This window comes from Typopeltis vanoorti, chromosome 25 (assembly GCF_054136105.1).
Source record: "Typopeltis vanoorti isolate ZY-2024b chromosome 25, IOZ_Tvanoo_1.0, whole genome shotgun sequence".
Taxonomy (NCBI): Eukaryota; Metazoa; Arthropoda; class Arachnida; order Uropygi; family Thelyphonidae; genus Typopeltis; species Typopeltis vanoorti.
Window position 1 is genome coordinate 21,869,513 of NC_143573.1, and position 19,937 is coordinate 21,889,449.

At 36.4% G+C, this 19,937-nt stretch overlaps 1 protein-coding gene across 1 annotated transcript in view; it reads left to right on the forward strand.

Annotated features, from left to right (window-relative positions):
• LOC150092596 (phospholipid-transporting ATPase ABCA1-like) overlaps positions 1 to 19,937 on the forward strand; it is a 982,930-nt gene that overhangs the window by 607,497 nt on the left and 355,496 nt on the right. Inside the window, exon 30 of the mRNA XM_090414749.1 lies at positions 11,275 to 11,432. Coding sequence (XP_090270875.1) covers positions 11,275 to 11,432 — 158 coding nt within the window. The remainder of the gene's footprint in view (positions 1 to 11,274; positions 11,433 to 19,937) is intronic.

The following is a 19,937-nucleotide window of genomic DNA, read 5'->3' on the forward strand; positions in this document are numbered from 1 at the left end:
ATAGTGGCCCTTCCCTTAATGCATAGCATTATACATGTCTGCAAGGAGATGTGCTGTGCATTATGGAGATACCAAGACAAGGAGTGATGAGAGCTTTGTCCACCTTTACCACGAGTTACCTCAGTCCTGAAGATACTTCAGGCACAAATCTTGTTTGCTTACACTTGGATAAAGGAGTAAACTAAATTTATTATAGTCTAACCAAGTGGATAAAAAACTTCTAAAACCTTTCAGACTGGACAAATCAATTAAAAGTATCCATTTGGATGGTATATGTTCAGTGCCATAGGACTCCGTTAACCCATCTATATTTGTACAAAAGCTCAGGGTATCCCTTTTGCTAGAATAACTGATGTACTCACTTTGATGGTATTTTAAATATGTGATCTTGTTCCTTCAGCTAGTAGATCCCATCCTTGAAGCCATAATGCTAACAGTTCTGCACGATCCTTTGTTAAAATTTAACAAAGGATCTCTTATAAGATCATTCAATTCCTCTTGGGTGATTAAGTGTGGTTCATAGTTATTGACTCTGAAATCATGTTCCACGTCAGATATTTTCTTTGTTTCTTCACCACCACCATTCTTAATATTTTGCAACTGTTGGGTGTTTTGGTACTAGCAAATCAACAAAATGAGGTACTGTTGCAAAGCTGATGCAACATTTGGATACAAAATGTGTTTCTTATTTTTTTGATGAAAATCTTATAACTTTTGTAAGGTAGAAATAACAGTCAGTAAAATGACTGGTTGGCTCTCTCCAGATCATTGGAACAGTAAATGGTATACAGCAGGGGTTCTCAACCCTATGCCTGCCGGCACCATGGTGCCCGTCAACCAATTTGTGTGTGCCCGCCGATGTTCAACCGTGTGCCATATAGTTTGAAATAATCACGCAACAATTCATGACATGCTATATGATGCATGCGTTAATGACACATGACGAGTATTAAACGCATACAATGTAAAGTAGGTGTACATTCGAAGTTGTTCATTCCAGTTTAAGAACTGGAATATCATCATATTCTTCTAATTATGAAGCACTGGCCAATGAAATGCAATGCCAAAGATCACACTAACTTACATATATATTTAAATTTTTTTATAATGTAAACTTTTAAGTAATAAAATATTTGATTATAATGTAAACTTTGTATGTATTCATTTAACAAAAGAATTCAAAAAATTTGCTTGAAAAAATAGATGGTGTCCATCGCCCTACCGGTATTTTAGAATGTGCTGGTTGGGAACCCCTGGTATATAGGGTCTGGTTCCTTTCAGCCAATCCTGGATTGATCACACAACTTGCACAACACACACGCACACATGTGGAGCCCAGCTTTTATCTTCATCACCTACCTTACAACCAAAATAATGTTCATAGGCTTCCTTAATTAACTTTGTAAATGGTCTCTGATTCTTCTTTGGGGTGAACTCCCAGCACATGTAGCAAAAGAAATTAGGAAAATTGACACATATACAAGGCATTTTTCTGTCACACAGAGAATATGACAAGCTGTATCTGAGATTCATTCACCATATGAACTGTATAGACTAATATGGAACAATGGAATGTGTTGCATTATCTTATGCAATAATTAGATATGCATTGTGTCATCTCTTGATGCAATAACAGAAGAATGTGATTGCATCACAGTAGGCAACAATACCTCATATAGGGCCTATTGTTTTTTCTCCTGAATGGTATGTAATAGACAATTTTCAAAAACATATTTGAAATAAGCATGAAAAACTGATTCAGAAGTATCTTTTGTTGTAAAGGAAACTGTGTCTGTCGGACAGTATTCATATTAAAATTTAATATTCAAGTTAATAATTAATAACCTTTATCAACTTATATATCTCAATCATATTCTCTCTTCTTATACACAAAACTCTGAATATTGCATGGAGGTTCAGTTCTTTGAAAACCTGGTGACCAAATCTGTGCATAATTTTAGATATATTTCCTCTGAATTTTGTGTCAAGTCGATCATCATCTCCAGCTACCATTTTCACCTCATACAAGATGTTCCCACTATTTATATATGCTACAACCTACCTTTCCATTTATATTCCATTTGAGAGAGGAAGATGCATGTAGCAATAGGGGAATGGAATTTCTAGAATTCTTGAGGGACAAATGTCTTAGGCAACATGTAACAGAGGGAACAAGAGGTTCAAGAGTTTTGGATTTGGTTATAGCATCAGAAGAGTTGATAATAACTGAGATGACATCTCTCCCACGAGTTGGAGAGAGTGACCATATGGTTTTGACTAGGAAAATGAATAGACATGCAGTAGCATCAGAGACGGGAACTTATATGGAATTATAAAGCAGGTGATTATAATAGTCTTAGACGCCAACTTTGGGAAGTTTCATGGAGGGAGGAATTGGAAGGCCGGGATATCATTAGTGCTTGGGAAATTGTGAAAGAATATTTGTTAGCAGCAATGGTAAGTTGTATACCACGAGTGAAGAAGAGGACACAATTTGGAGTAAAGTGGATGACAACCAATATTAAACAGGAATTGCATGCGAAAAAGAGGCTATGGAAGAGATATAAGAAGACAGATGAAGAGAAGATGCATGAAGAATATAAGACACAGGCCAGAAGAGTGACTAGTGTGGTAAGGAAAGCGAAACTGGAATATGAGAGGAGATTGGCCCTAAGATCCAAAGAAAATCCTAGGGAATTTTTTAGCTATGTGGCCAGTAGGAGGAGAAATGACTATGGAAGAATGATATTGTGAGATAAAAATGCGAATAGAGTGACTGATGCAGAGGACATAGTGGAATTGTTCAATGAACACTTTATTGGAGTATTTCATCCTAGAGGAGTCAGTTTTAATGCTAGAGGGATAGGGCAGGTTCGAGGGTTAGAGGTACAGGAGGAGAGTCTGTTTCAGATACTGAGTTACTATGAATGTCAGTAAAGCTTTGGGACTGGATGGTATTTCACCACGAGTTTTGAGAGAATGTGCTAGGGAACCGACAGTGCATTTAACCTGACTTTTCAATGAAAGTCTGGCTGCAGGAAAGGTGCCCAGAGAATGGAAGGAAGGTAAGATAGTGCCATTGCATAAGGGTGGTAACAGACTGGAAGTGTCTAATTATAGGCCAGTCTGTGTGTCATCAGTAGTTGTTAAGATCTTGGAGAAAGTAGTGAGGGACCGTATACAGCATTGGGCAGATGAGGGTAATGTTATCTGTGAGAGTCAACATGGATTTGTGAAAGGCGCTGTTGTTTTAGCAATATGCTAGCCTTTTATAATAAAGTTACAAGAACATTAGATGAGGCAAAGGCATATACTGCAATTTTCTTAGACTTAGCAAAGGCATTTGACAGGGTGTCACATGATAAACTGATATTTAAGTTGCAGCACATGGCTCTGGATGTCATGCGGGTGCCGCTACGATGGGGGCGCCACTGCCAGGGAACGGTTCATAAGTTAATTTTTAAGAAACAAAATTTTTATCATAAAAACAAAATAATTCTTAGAATGATCAATATTAAAATAAATGTGGCCGTATGCACTGAATAAAAATTTTTAAAAAAATGTATATTGTCGCCTCTTTGATCAGCCGGCTGTTTACAATTTTGTAGCTAGAGCAGGCTAAATGCTTTCCTGCAGAATGTTGTGTCTACTGCAGTCTATCTAAAGTGAAACGGTGAATGGATTTTATGCGCAGAAACTAATTTTCGTACAAAACATTTGTTACTAGTTAACCAATGTCATATAGTATGCATCTCAGTAGGCTACTGATAGTAGCGCAGTGCGGACTATTAATTCATCTCTGTGTCGTGTTGTGTAATAATTTCTTGTGGGTATAAAACAGAAATGGAATCAAAAATTTTAAAAAAAAGTTATCCGGTGCACAAAATCATAAGCGTCATGCTGCGAAAGAAGCAGATATTAAGAAACAAACTGGGGCTCTTAATAAATTTGTTAAAATATTAAAATATTCTGATGCAGATTGTAACCAACTCGATACATCCGAAATCAGAGTTGAAGAACCATGCACATCATCCAGTTTACATGAAGGTACTATTGCAACTATTGAACAAGATAATTGAACATGATTTAAGTGAAAAATAGTTAGGATTTAGTCGACTTCAACAAGATTTCATTGTAGTTGACCACGAAACTAACTGTTAGTCTCTGTGAATTTAGTAGATCCAGGTGAACGGAGAAATATTGATGAAAAATTACGAGTTGCTTTAATTGAAATGGGGCCTGTTCAAAATAAAAATATAATATATCCCAGAGATACATATAGTCGTAAATTTGGCAACACGTGTTATAATAGAAAAATGGAAAACGGGAGCTTGTGCCAAGAACGTGGCTCATTTATTGCGAAACTTTAAATTCTGTTTTTTGCTTTCGTTGCAAACTTATCGCACCTACTGAATCAACTGAATCACCCACTGAGTCTTGTAGAAGGTTATAATGATTGGAGAAATGTAAGGAGAAATGTACAAATTTACATAGACATGAAAGTAGTTTAACTCACATGAAAAATTTCTTAAAATGGAAGGAACTTGATAAAAATTAAAAAAAGCAAAACTACTATTGATTTTCAGACTCAAAGCATGTATGAAATGAAAAAGAAACATTGGACGAGTGTTTTCGAATGCTTGATTGAAATTATAAAATTCCTTGGTAGCCGAAATTTAGCTTTTCGCGGATCATCTGATAAATTATATGAAAGAAATAATGGCAATTTTTTAAAATTAGTCGAACTGTTTGAGAAGTTTGATCCCGTTATGGAAAATCATGTTGAAAGGGCCCTACAATGAAATAATAGAGTACACTATTTGAGTAAAGACAGTCAAAATGAAATATTGGAAACTTTAAGTAACACAATCAGGGATACAATTTTATTATCAATTCTAAAATCTAAATATTATTCCATAATTTTAGACTGCACACCTGATGCAAGTAAAACAGTACAAATGACCATTATTATTCGCTTTGTTTCCTGTGACAATGGAATTGTCAAGATCAGGGAAAACGTTTTAGGTTTTGTAGATATATCAGATTCCACAGGATGTGGTTTATGTGCAACAACTGGAAAAATGGAACATTCCCATTGAAGACATGCGAGGTCAAAGGTATGACAATGGGGCAAATATGGGCTCCAAAATTTGCTTTTGAACAAAAATCCTCTAGCTTTTTACGTGCCATGTGCTGCTCATACTCTAAATTTAATCATTAACGATGCAGCCAAAGTGAATGCAGATGTAATTATTCAAGAAATATACAATTCTTTTCATTCTCTTACAAAAGTTGGGCAATCCTTTTAAAGTTCGTAAAAAAAATTAACATTGAAACAGCCAACAGAAACATGATGAGATAGTAAAATTAATGCAATCCGCCCTCTACGATATCAGTTAGGAGAAATTTATGGTGCACTTTGTGAAATTTTAAATAATGAAAATTTTAATAAAGAAACTCAGCATGAAGCACAAACATTATGTGCTGAAATAAAGGACTACAAATTTATTTGCTCTCTTATAACTTGGTATGATTTACTTAACAGAATAAACCCTGTGAATAAAATGCTTCAAGACAAAAATATGAACATTACACTTGCTTTAGAATCTATCAAAAACTTAAAAATATTCTTACAAGAGTATCGATCAGATACAAATTTTAAAGAAGTTCTAAAAACGGCAAAATAACTGAGTGAAGAGATGGATGGAGAACAAGAATTTAAAACTGGTATGGAAGTTCGACAATGAAAGAAGACACGACAATTTGACTACGAGCATCATGACGAAACACCACAATCACCAGAAGATAAATTTAGAGTGAATGTGTTTTATACACTTCTAGACTTTGCAATGTGTTCGTTAATAGAATATTTTGAACAACTAAAAGATATGATAATTTCAATTTCTTGTATAGATTACTACAAATTAATAACGAAGATTTACAAAAAAATTGTAACAATTTAGAGATTCTCTTGAAGGACTGCGACAATAAAAACGTAAATACAATAGAACTATATGATGAGTTATGTGCTTTCCGGGATATTTTTCGGAAGGATAATTTAAATATTCAAAAGCCCTTTCGATATTCTTAATTGTATTGTGTCCAATAATTTATCTTTCCCTAACTTTTCAATTGCTTTAAGAATACTATTAACCTTAACTGTTAGTGTAGCGAGCGTTGAACGTTCCTTTTCCAAGTTGAAATTGATTAAAACCTACTTAAGAACAAGTTTGTCACAAAAAAGGTTGTTAGCTTGGCGTTAATAGCTATTGAAAATGATGTATGTGCGGAATTAGACGTTAAGACCATTATTTCTAATTTTGTGAATATGAAATCAAAAACCTTAAAATTCGCTTTGTTTCTTAAGAATTTAGCAACTTGTAAAATGTTTCGCTTTGTTTACTAAGAATTTAGCAACTTGTAAAATGCAATAATTTTTTTAAATTTTAGTTCAAATAAATTTATCTTTAATTAAAATTCATTTTAATTTTGTTAGCGATTCGGGTCGGTGAGAAGGCTATAATCCCTGTATCATTATATTCAACGATTAAAGTGAAGTGGCTTTATCAAACTTTGCTTTAACTTTTGAGAATTTTTTGAATATACGGGTTTTTAACGATTATCCTGCCTAGTCAACATTCCTGGTTCGTTACATTTAGTGAACCAACATGTAGCTGTTCTGTCAAAATTTATTTAAGAAATTTCAAATAATTTAAATTTTTATTATCATAAAAGAACCACACACTCCCAGATTGTTACAGGGGTGCTTAGATAGAAATTGCATGCGGGCGTCAAAGACCCTAGCGCCGGCTCTGGGTTTAAATGTCGGGTTAGTCAATTGGATTTAGCATTGGCTGTCTGATAAGCATCAGAGAGTTGTGTATGATGGGGCAATATCAAGGATACAGAAGGTTACAAGTGGGGTTCCACAGGGCTCAGTACTGGGACATGTATTGTTCAACCTTTATATCTATGACATTGTCAATGGATTGCAAGGGGATATTCAGTTATTTGCTGATGATGTGAAGCTGGGAAGGGTTATCAGTAATAGTGCAAATGTGGCAGCCCTGCATTTGAATAAACTAGACAGATGGGCAAATGATTGGGGATGTCGGTTTAATACAGCAAAATGTAAAGTCTTGTTGTTCGGGATCCATCGATGGGAGGCTGCATACTTGATTGGAGGAGCTGTATTGGAGGTAAGAGATCTGATGGTGATGATTGATAGAAAACTAAAATTCAGGGAGCATTTTGCAAAGGTGGTTGCGGTAACCCAGAGGATTGCTGCAATACTGAGATGGACGCTGGCCTGCAGAGATAAGAGTTATCATTCTTATTTAAGTTATGGGATACTACATCCCATATTTGATATTGCCCCATCATACACAACTCTCTGATACTTATCAGACCCCCAATCCTAAATCCAGTTGACTAACCCGACATTTAAACCCATGTTATCATTCTGTTGTATAAGACCCTGATCAGACCAAACTTAGACTATTGTTCTCAAATTTGGTCCCCAGGATTGGAAAGGGATAAATTAACTGTCGAAAGGGCACAGAGGCAGATAACAAAGATGGTTTCAGGTGTGTACAATGTCAGTTATGAGGATCTCCTGAGGGAATGTGGACTGCAGAGTTTGGTGGATAGAAGAAGGAGAGGTGATATGATTGAGACTTTTAAACTGTTGAGAGGCAGTTACAGGGTAGACATTAGGAGTTCTTTTGCTTCATGGAACAGAAGGTAGGAACGATGACAATGTGTCATCCTGGAAGTTACGAAAGGAAGCTGTGAGCAAGAGGGTAAGGAGTGGTTTCTTTGTGTGGAGGGTGGTTGAACCATGGAATGCATTGCCTGATAGAGTAGTGAGAACAAGAACAGCCAATGAGTTCAAGCAGTGATATGACAGACTTTGTGTTTCCTAAGAATTACCTGCCACGATGAGTCTTGACTCCATGGAAGCCTGAATAATAATATTATTATTATTTTGTGGATACTCTATGACATCAAATCTGATAGCTTTTACCATGCTTAGGCTAAAGCACATTATTTGAGACATCAGAGTCAAAAACAATCTTAGATCCAATTTACATTCAGTTTACAATCAGTAAACTGGATGTAAAAATGAAAGGTAGATATAGAATGCACCATTTGTCTCTACCTTGGAAATAATAAACATGTTATTGCTGATCTTAAAGCTGTTGCAGACATTTTGGAAAATAATTTTTCTAGAATCTCAGCAACAGCTTCTTATCCACCTGAATTTTAAATATTGAAAAAGCAACAAGAGAAACTGTAGTGAAACAATTTTATACTAATGCATTAAAGCCATTCTTAAATAGGAACTAAAAAGAGCTCTTCTACTCTAGTGCAGTAGGTCCTGATCACATCCATTATGAGATGATAAAACATATTCCATAGATCTCTCTCCTTTACTGAACAACAGAATACTTACAGGAAGAGTTTTTCCAGATGCTTGGCATAAGTCAGTTGTCATTGCCATCCCACAACCTGGAAAGGATCTGATCCAAGGCAAACAAACAATTATTAAACTTATCACTCTAACCAGCTATCTTTGTAAGATATTGGGAAAATGTTATATGCAAGGCTTCTCTGGTATTCAGGAAGCAAAATTCTTCTTTCCAAAATACATTATTGCTTTCATTAGACACCATCCAACATTGGACCATTTTATCCCTTTAGAAATATGTATAAGAAATTCTTTTCTGAAACAAGAACATCTGATTTCAGTGTCTTTGACATGAAAAAAGCCTATGACATCACATGAAGACATGGCATAGGAGCTTTAATCTTGGTCTGAAGGGGACACTTTCCTGTTTTCATTAAAAAGTCTCTGTCCAGCCGAGTCTTCTAAGTCCACATTATCTTGGCTGTATCATCAAGAAGAAAGTGTTTCTCAAAACTCTGTCTTAAATGTGATACTCTCTGCTATCAGAGTTAATTCAGTCACTGCATAGTTTCAAACACAATTAATAGCATGTCGAAATTGTCTCTCAATTACCTTCATATTGAAGAAATGAAAGTAAATTGTGAAGTCATTGACATAAAGAGTGTTGCTTGTTGTAGGAGGAAGCTATGCAGTGACTGAATTAACTCTGATAGCAGAGAGTGTCACATTGCATGAGCTCAATTAATAGGTTCAGGTTTTCACCAAAAAAAAAAAGTCTGTTTACACTTCTGCCAAAAACATATCGTTCACTCAGATCCTGATTTAAGAATGGGCCAAAGTATTATGCCAGTTGCACCAGAGGCCATGTTCTTGAGACTCATTTTTGACAGAAAGCTTACATTCTTTACACATGTTCATCAACTTAGGAACAAATGCAAAAAAAAGCATTGAATCTCCTTTTCACTCTACCCTCTACAGAATAGGATGCAGATCAATGTTTCTTGCTCCACCTTTATTGCACACTTGTAAGTCAAAACTTGATTATGGGTCCCAGGTTTACAGTTCTGCATGAAAGAGCACACTTTACTGGGTGTACCCCATCCATCATTGGGTACATGAGTAGCTGCTGGTGCTTTTCACACATTGCCCATTCAAAGTCTTTATGTTGAAACAAATGAACCTTCTCTATCACTTAGATGAAAATAGTTGTCTTGTAATTATGCTCTAAAAATGAAGTCTATTGCATAGCATCCTACGTGGACTAGTATCTTTTTTCTACATTTGGAAGCTTAATGTCACATGCCAGACTGCTATACGTCCCTTTAGGATGCAGGTTAAAGAGATTATGGAAGCTATTGGCATGAATGTTGACATTATCTGCACCAAATAAACACTAGCACTCCTATTGGGAATGTTAGTGCCTCCCATTCGGCAGTATCTTTCATAGTTATCAACTAATAAGTGGAATTATGTTGATGCTATTTTCAGTGCATTCAGTGAAATGTGGCCAGCATGCTTTCTTGAGATTCCATCAGGGTATTGGTAAGCTGTTTATTCTGGACCATTCACTCTGACCAACAGTCAGAGTGAATGGTCCAGAAAAGTCAGTGACAAAGCCTTTTGATCAGGTAAAGTCGAGGTTGTTCATTTCTTCATGCCAGTGAGCTTTTATACCTTCCTCTAAACACCTGAAGAGGACAAAAGCAATGCCTAGATGGTTCTGTTGATCATAATCTGTCAGAAGGATACTTTCACTTGACCAGCATAGGGTGTATGTCTTTCTAAATCCTCTGGGGATGTGTATTTTGTCAGATGCTCTGAGGAGTTTAGTCAGTCTTTTATAGTTGTCAATAGGTGGAATTATGTTGATGCAGTTTTCAATGAATTCAGTGAAATGTGGTCAGTTTGCTTTCCTGATATTCCATCAGGGTATTGGTAGGCTGTTTATTCTGGAGATTTTAAGGCCTGTTGTAATTAGTCAGGGTCAGTGCTGTCTATGGAGAAAAGTCGGTGGTACTTGTTAAGGTAACATGAGAGAGTTCCTGCTGTATAAATGGAGGTAAAGTAGAAGGCTGATTTTGTCTCTGAATCCCATTTCCAGATTTGAAGTTCCAGGTTGCCTGTTGCCATAAAGGAGTGTGGGGGGGGGTATATCTTAACACTTAGTCTAACATTGCAAGCTTCAATTGATGTCATTATTGTCTCTCAATAATATACTATATGAGTTGAAATCCCAGAGGATGATGCAACAAGGAGGGGATGGCAGGACAAGGAAAATGTTTATACTAATAAATGTGAAGAGAGAGTTCCAGATGAGGAGGCACAATTGTAAAAGGATGTTTTATTTAGTTCATGACCTAAAGTACAAGTTTAAGCCCAAATCAAATCACAAATCACATGCATTATACAGACAGCCCCTGAGCTCATTCACACAGACTTAAACTGTATATTGCAGAGGCACACCCATACACACACAAACAAATTTCCTCCTAAAATATTATATAGATAACACAAAAAAATTCCTTGCAATAATAAAACTTTTTTTTATCACTTTGCACTAACTACCACTTTCTAGCTTCATTCTATATCAGCAGTGTTCTTAAATTCATAGGATAATCTCTTGACTTCTCTAGGGTCTCTGTACCCTGAAGAGCAGAGAGGGATCCATACAAACCACTCTTTGCATTTGTCAGTTGATTTTTTTTGTTTATAGAACATTTCATAGATGTTATATGATTTTGAAGATGCATTTTTATCACATGGTGATGTATGAAAACAATGAAGAATCATTAAATAAAGTATTCCATATAATAATGTAAACATTGTTTCCTTGTGATTTTTATATACTTTTTTTTCTTATGCAGGCTGTGATGGGCATCTTCCAACAGAGATAATACCATCTCTGTCATCAGCAGTAACTAGAAGAATTACAGGACCAAAATTAGTACAAAGACAACTTACAGCTATGTTAATCAGAAGGTTTCATCATTCACGTAGGAATTATAAAGGACTATTGTGTGAAGTGAGCAACAGCTAATATTAAAATTAGACAACAAAGTTATGTTTATTTTAAAATTTATATGATCATTTGACATTTGTATACAAACACAATAATTCATTTCAGGATCGATAGTGAGTCCCACCAGTACCACTTCTCAGATGTGACTCTTCCACACCTCCTGTTTGTTCCTTTTTCTCATTACCCATTCTCAACCCTCTTCAGACCCAAATGCTTCAACCACCACAAACCTCATGCTTTTCTACCACAACTACCAATTAATTTGCTTGCTTATTCCCCATATCCTAATCACTGTGCTCATTCTACCTCCAGAAAAACAAATTTGGGGCAACTTCTCATTCATGACATTCCCAATAATTGAATCTCCATATAGTTCTGCTCTTGATCTATTCATTATCTCTTTCACATAGCTATCTTTTATTCCACCTTTCCTCACTCTTCCCTTCATATCTACCATTCTCATCATTTCATTTTGCATATGCTTTCTCTTTCCTCATCTCCCCCAACTTTTCTTTAATGTTGTCCATCATTTCTTTGTCACAGTCTCTTTCTCACCATCAGTCACACACACACACACACACACACACACAGTCTTGCATGCTTCTGTACCTACATTCATAGTCTCTCATTCTCCATTTTGTATGCTAACACTCACATTTAAACTCCCCCCCCCCCCAAATGTGAAGCACTTGTTCATGGTGGAGGAGAGCTCCCAATGACGGTACTGGCTATTTTCATTCTTCTGCTTACTATCCTATCTCCCAGACTATCATCACTGGGGTCCAACAACTTGCCGCAGTGTTTGCCATATGGACATCCAGAAAGGGAGAACCTCATAGTCTTGCACCACTTTGGCCTCTGCTTCAGCAAGACAGGTGCACCTGTATGGCCTTCCCAAGATCAATCAGCTAATGGGCTTGCCTGAAAGGGTCAAGACTGCTACAGTAAGTCTCCTTCCCCATGGTTCAGGACCCAATTTACAGGACTGGAGCAACTCGAGGCAAAGGTGGTATAACTTCTCATCACTTGCATTATCCCATAATGCAAAGCACATCTCCTTGCGAACATGTATAATGATATGCATCAAGGGAAGAGCCACTACTCAGACTGGTTTCGGCCTTTATTGCATGTGAAGTGAAAGAAAAACCTCACAAGTGAAAAAACTTCCATCAACTTCCATATACCACTTGCCATTTTTTGGCAACTGGTATATGGAAATATGACTTCTCCATTACTTCTGCTTTAGTATCACCACCTCTGGGTCTGGCTCTGGCTCCCACTGATGAGACCTCAATAAAGGTCAAAACTGGTCTGGGTAGTGACGCTCCCCTTAATGCATAGCATTATACATGCCCGCAAAATATATAATGAAAAGCACATTATATAGGATACTAAGACAAGCGATGAGAAGTTATACCACCTTTTCCACGAGTTGCCCCAGTCCTGAAAATACTTCAGGCGTAAACTTTGTTTGCTTACACTTGGATAAAGGATTAAACCAAATATATAATTGGTAGCATAGCCAAGTGAAAAATCTTCCATCAACATTTGATTTGTTTATTTGTTTAAATGTAGATGCTGCATCATAGACACTAAACTTGTACATACATTTTATTTATTTATTTATCTTCTTATGACTATTTATTAACATCTAGTGTAGAGAACTATTTATTAATACCTTTAATATGCAGATACTTAACACTTTGTACATCCATTTTATCTTATTCACTAATTTATTTCCGTATAAGTATTTATTGATTTTTTTTATTAATACTCTGTGTACTGCTGTGACTTGTGTTCTGGTGCAGTATGATGTTTGCTGTCCTTGTGCCATAAAACCATAAATTAATCAATCAATTCACATTTAAATTCTTTAGTGCATGGACATGTCACACTTCCTGCATACTCATACTTGCTCACTTATGTTATTCATTCACTACACTTAGATAAGATCAGAAGTTGACTGATGAAACTGGATTCTCAAAAATTGATGGAGCTAGGAATATGGGAATGCTATGTAATGGGAGTTGAATTTCAGCAGGTATATTAAAAATGTGGGGAAAAATAGCTCACTTGATTACATGGATGTTAAAGAACTCATTGACAAATAGCGATAGGGATGTTAGTATTCCACTTTATGAGACTTGACTGAATCTTGTGCACAGGTTTGGTCTGTTGGGTTTCTTTGTGGTAAGGACATGGTGAAGAAGATCCAGAGGTGAGTAAATATGACAGTGACAAGTCTGTGGAATGCTCCCTAATGAGGATAGATTTTATGTGACTCACAAAACGTTGTAAAACTCTAGTACATTAATACTGTAAGTGGACTAAAGATTTTTTTTAATTAATTTTATATTTTTTGTATTTTTATTTATCTTTTACATAGTCTAGAAACCCTCCTCTAGTGATCGAACATGAAACTTTTTCAAGTCACTACAAGCCTCCGATAAGTAGAGTGGTGGTTTCACACCAGGCAATGAAATTCATTTCCCACCTAAAAACAATCGCAAATATCCATTTCTGCAGTGGAATTCAAACCCACTGCCTGGTGGTTGACTGACTATTAGGTTAACTGCTCAGCAAGCCTGGCTGAGATGGAAAAGAGGGGATATGATAGAAACAGATGTTTCAAAAGGGTATTTATAAGGTGGATTTTTATTATTATTACCCTAAGACCCCATGGAGTCAAAAACTCATCTAGGAGGTATGCAAGTAGGAAAAGATCAAGGGATTACCTCTGAACGTCGTGTTAGTAAGGGTGCTAGGATTGTACTGCTGTTTGGTAGTAGTGAATTGCCAGAGGTAGTTGTGAGGAATTAATCTTAAGAATGAGTTTAAGAAAAAGTGTGATAAAAATAACAAATAATGGTTTGTGTGGGCATGCCACATCGAGTCTTCAGATTCTGTGGAGGATGCTTAAATAATACTAATTTAGCTATGGCCAATTATTTAGATTTTCTTATTTATTTAATCAAGTTTATTTTAGTATAAAGAACATAATCTGAAACAAAAGAAACTTCTTTAAACAGAGCTATATTCTCATACTGGGTCAATAGAGTATGAAGTGTGAAAGTCCTATACCTAAAAGATGAAATATTACTAATATTCAAAAGATGAGCAAGTTCATATTATAGTGAACATTTATTTCCTTCCTTCCTTCCTTTCTTTTTTGATTTATGCTTACATGTAGATCCACACTTCACCATGCTAGTATTCAAAACCAAATCTGATTTAATCTAGATTAACATTCTCTTTCCATAATACTTGCTTACAAAGAACTGAAACTTTAGAAAGTGCATACATGGTGTCACATTGAATACTTTGAGTGGTAAAGCTGTGTAATGGAATATGTACAAAATAAATCTGTTATGCGTGCTACTGTATCCAAATTCATACTGTTGTTTTCTTTGTGGTGATTTCTTCTTCAGTGCATCACGTTACTTAAGGCAGCTTCCCCAACTTTCATTACATGTATATACCTCTCTCATCTCAGGCAAAGGCAATTTAGAAGTTATAACAATATTTCATTTAAACGTAAATAATTCTAAAAGTATATGAATATTTATTTATTTTGAAACAATCAGTGAGGACAGTTATAATTTAAGAAATGCATGATTCCAAAATTTAGCTGCATGGTTTGAATTATTTCAGTTTGAACTTTTATTGCTGTTAGATCCATTTAATTGGAACCAAGATAACAGAGGTAAGTTGAATGCGTACTAAAATGCACATTTTGTTTAATGCCTCCTTTAGATTTTTCCTGCATTTGGCCTGCACTTGCTATGACAATATGGTGAAAAAATATAAAAGTTAGAAAAAAGGTAATCAGAATTTAATAAAAAAAGGAAAAGTGCCCTGTATCCCCCCCCCTCCCTTTAAAGACTTTTTGCATACCACTGAGATATGTTGTTATTATTATTATTATTCAGACCTCCATGGAGTCAAAAGACTCATCGCAGAAGATCCTTCCTAGGAAACACACAGTCTTTCATATCACTCCTTAAACTCATTGCCATTCTTGCTCTCACCACTATCAGGCAATGCATTCCAGTTCAACCAACCTCCATGCAAAGAAACCACTCCTCACCCTCTTTCTCACAGCTTCCTTTTGTAACATCCAGGGGTGGCCTCTTTGTCATCGCTCCTTCCTGCTGTTCAACCAAGCGAAAGAACTCCCAGTGTCAATCCTGTAACCACCTTTCAACAGTTTAAAAGTCTCAATCATATCACCTCTCCTTCTATCTACCAAACTCTGCAGTCCACATTCCCTCAGCCGATCCTCATAACTAACATTGTACAATCCTGAAACCATCTTTGTTATGTAGTGAATTGCCAGAGGTAGTTGTTTGTACCCTTTCCACAGTTAATTTATCCTCTTCAAATCCTGGGGACCAAATCTGAGAACAATAGTCTAAGTGTGGTCTGATCAGGGTCTCATACAATGGAATGATAACTCTCTTATCTCTGCAGGTTAGCGTCCTTCTCACTATTGCAGCAATCCTCTGTGTTACCTTCACCACCTTGCAATATGTCCCCTGAATTTCAGGTTTCTATCGATCATCAATCCCAGATCTCTTGTCTTCCTTACTTCCTCTAGTACAACTCCTCCAATAGAGTATGAAGTGTCCCATCGATGTGTCCCAAACCTCAATACCTTACATTTTGCTGCATTAAACCGACATCCCCATCCATTCATTTGCCCATCTGTCTAGCTTATTCAAATCCTCTTGCAGGGCTATCACATCTGCACTATTACTAATAACCCTTCCCAGCTTCACATTATCTGCAAACAACTTAATATCCCCCTGCAATCCACTGACAATATCATTGATATAAAGGTTAAACAATATAGGTCCCAGTACTCAGCCCTTTGGGATCCCACTTGTAACCTTCTGCTTCTTTGAAACTGCTCCACCATACACAACTCTCTGATACCTATCGAACAGCCAATCCTGAATCCAGTTGACCAATCTGACATCCAAACCCATGTTCTGCAACTTAAATATCACCTTATCATGTGACATCCTGTCAAATGCCTTCGCTAAATCCAAGAAAATGGCAGTGTATGCCTTTCCCTCATCTACTGCTCTTGTAACTTTATTATAAAAAGCTAGCATATTACTAAAACAAGAGTGCTCCTTAACAAATCCATGTTGACTATCACAGATAACATTGCCCTTATCTGCCCAATGCTGTATACGGTCTCTTACTAATTTCTCCAAGATCTTAACAACTACTGATGACACACAAACTGACCTATAATTAGACACTTCCAGTTTGCTCCCACCCTTATGCAATGGCACTATCTTACCTTCCTTCCATTCTCTGGTGTCACCTTTCCCATAGCCAGATTTTCGTTGAAAAGCCAGGTCAAAGGAGCTGTCAGTTCTTTAGCACATTCTCTCAAAATTCATGGTGAAATACCATCCAGAAATGATATCCAAAGTACTCAGTATTTGGAACACACTCTCCTTCTGCACCTTTAAACCTCGAACCTGCCCTATCCCTCTAGTATTAAAATTTACTCCTCCAGGATGACATACTACAATAAAGTGTTCATTGAACAATTCCACTGTGTCCTTTGCATCAGTCACTCTATTCCCATTTCTATCCCACAATTTCATTCATCCACAATCATTTCTCCTCCTACTGGCAACATAGCTAAAAAATTCCCTAGGATTTTCTTTGGATCTTTGGGCCAACCTCTTCTCATATTCCAGTAAATAAACCCCACTAAATATCCTGTCTTGTCCACCCCTACCTCACACCATATTCTTTCAAAATCACTAGTGTCACTGCCTTCCAAAGCCTCCACTCTTAGAGGACATAAGTCGTCACTTATCATAGGCAGTACTCCACCACCACTACACTTTTCCTTCCTATCCTGCCAAAAAATGCTGTACCCTCTACTTCTATTCCTGTTATTATATCCTCTTCTGTCAACCACATCTCAGTGATCCCAATAACCTTTGGCCAGGCTGATGCTATCAGCACCGCCAATTTGTCTCCTTTTTTCTGGATACTTCTGGCAGTAGTATAAAGAATAAAAATGCCACTGTTTCTATACCTGGCATTATCCCCTCTAGACTCCACTGGGGCTCAATGGAGTCTAGAGGGGATAATGCCTTATGTCGTCCCCCTTCTCCCAAGTATCCATTCCCACAAGAGGCCACCCTGCTGCCATCCACCCTGGGTATTCTAGTTTTCCCTGCATTGACAATCTGTATGTACCACACTTTGGGAAACACTAACTTGCAGGCAACAATCCTTTCTACTAAGTTCCATTTCCTTTCATGTCAAGATTGTAATACCTCTATCACTTCCTAAATACTGGTAGTAATAACAATATAACAGAACACCCTCTATCTTCATTGTTATGACCAGACCGGTTTCTTTCTATATTGTACAGAGCATAAAGAATATACCAAATAGAAGCAGTTTTAAAATATGCTAAAATATTAACTTTCCATTTGGTCCATTTTCCTTATTTTCAACATGTTTCACTATCTTAGTATATTCAAACACATGAAATAATTACTCACCGTATCCTTTTTGGTTTGTACAACTTCTAAAGCCATTAAACATAAAGCTAGATATCGATCAGCTATCCGTGTGTGAATTGTTATGATTGTTATATTTTATCCCAGATAATGACTCTGTGAGTGAGAATATAAATATTGAAACTATTAAAATGTGTTTAATTCTTTCATTATGCTGTTGTCATCTGCTGCTGCACTCTTCTTCTTATCAGTTAATATTATAAACACCGTTCACTAACAGAAATTAACACACTGCAATATCTTTTAATGTTAGATTTTTAATTTTGTATTTTTAAATTAAAATTTTTTAAAAAATATGAATATATTTAAAAATACATATATTCATATCTTATACCAATATATTTTTTTTCATTTTTATTCTTGGAATAGACAGTTCTGATGGTTTACTTACCAGTGTAAACTGACAAGTGTTAGTAGTAAATATATTGTGCTAGCTTTCTGTACTATGTATATGTACACTGATTGGAAAGAAGTCAATAGACACCATAGTGTGAGGAACAAATAATGATAGTATTACCTAAATAAGATGTAGGACCTTCTTTCGCTGCTGCAATGACTGCAACAATCCTACAGGACATACTTTCCACAAAGGCACGTTAGCAATCAATAGGAATTTTGGACTAATCTACTTGAAAGTTTATTTTTTACTTGGTTAGAATATAATAAATTTAGTTTAATCCTTTATCCAAGTGTGAGCAAACAAAGTTTGTGCCTGAAAGTATCTTCAGGACTGGGGTAAGGTAGTGCAACACCAGGACGACTCCTTGCAAAGGTGGCACACCATTTGGCAACTCCTATAGGTAGAGATGACCTGCTAATGCTTCTGGCTGGTATCTCCACTTGGGCCTGGCTCCCACTGAAGAGACCTCAATAAAGGTCGAAACTAGTCTGGGTAGTGGCCCTTTCCTTAATGCATAACATTAGACATATCCGCAAGGAGATGTGTTTTGCATTATGGGAGATACTGAGATAGGAGTGTTAGTAGCTTGCTTCACCTTTGCAAGGAGTCGTCCTGGTGTTGCACTACCTTATTCCAGTCCTGAAGATACTTTCAGGTGCAAACTTTGTTTGCTCACACTTGGATAAAGGATTAAACTAAATTTATTATATGGACTAATCTACTGTTTAATTTGTTTATAAACAGTATAAGAAATAATCTGAAAGGAAATATTTAGTTATTTGCTGATGATTCAAAATTAGGTAGAGTAATAAGGAATAAAGGTGATGTAGAGAGCTTGCAAGATGATTTACAAGATGATTTAGTATGGACAAAAGGTAATGGATATTAGTTTAATGTGGAAAAATGCAAAGTTATGCATTTTGGAATAAATAGATTACAAGCTATGTACCACAATGATAGTACTGTACTCCAGGAAACAGATGAAGCTAGGAATTTAGGGGAAGTGGCAGATACAGAGTTGAAGTTTAGAGGACATATTGCTAAGGTTGCTAAAATAGCTCATTAGATTGCTTGGATATTGAAGAACACACATGTAGAGATAAGGAAGTTGTTATTCCTCTTGGGGATGAGGAAGTGGTAGAGAAGATTTAGAGACGAGCGACCAAGATTGTGAGTGGTCTGTGGAATGTTCCCTGTGACGATAGAGTGAGGGTATGTTAACTGCAGAAGTTGACTGATAGGCAAAAAAAAGAGAGCATATAATAGAAACATTAAAGTTAATTAAAGGGTTTTATAGCACTGATGCAAAAAAATGTTTCACCACTAGGCTAGAGGGGCAGAAGAAGAGGTCATCCTTGGAAGTTGAGTAAAATTGTAGTTAATAAGGCATGAGGTCTAGATTTTTCACTTTGAGTGAATGAATGGAATGGGTTTGCCAGAGTCAGTTGTTAGCACTTTTTCTGTTAATGGTTTTGAGGAGAAGTATGATAGATTATGTGGATAGTTTGGGTCTCCTGTTATTAGTCTTTATCCATTGAGGTGCCTGTA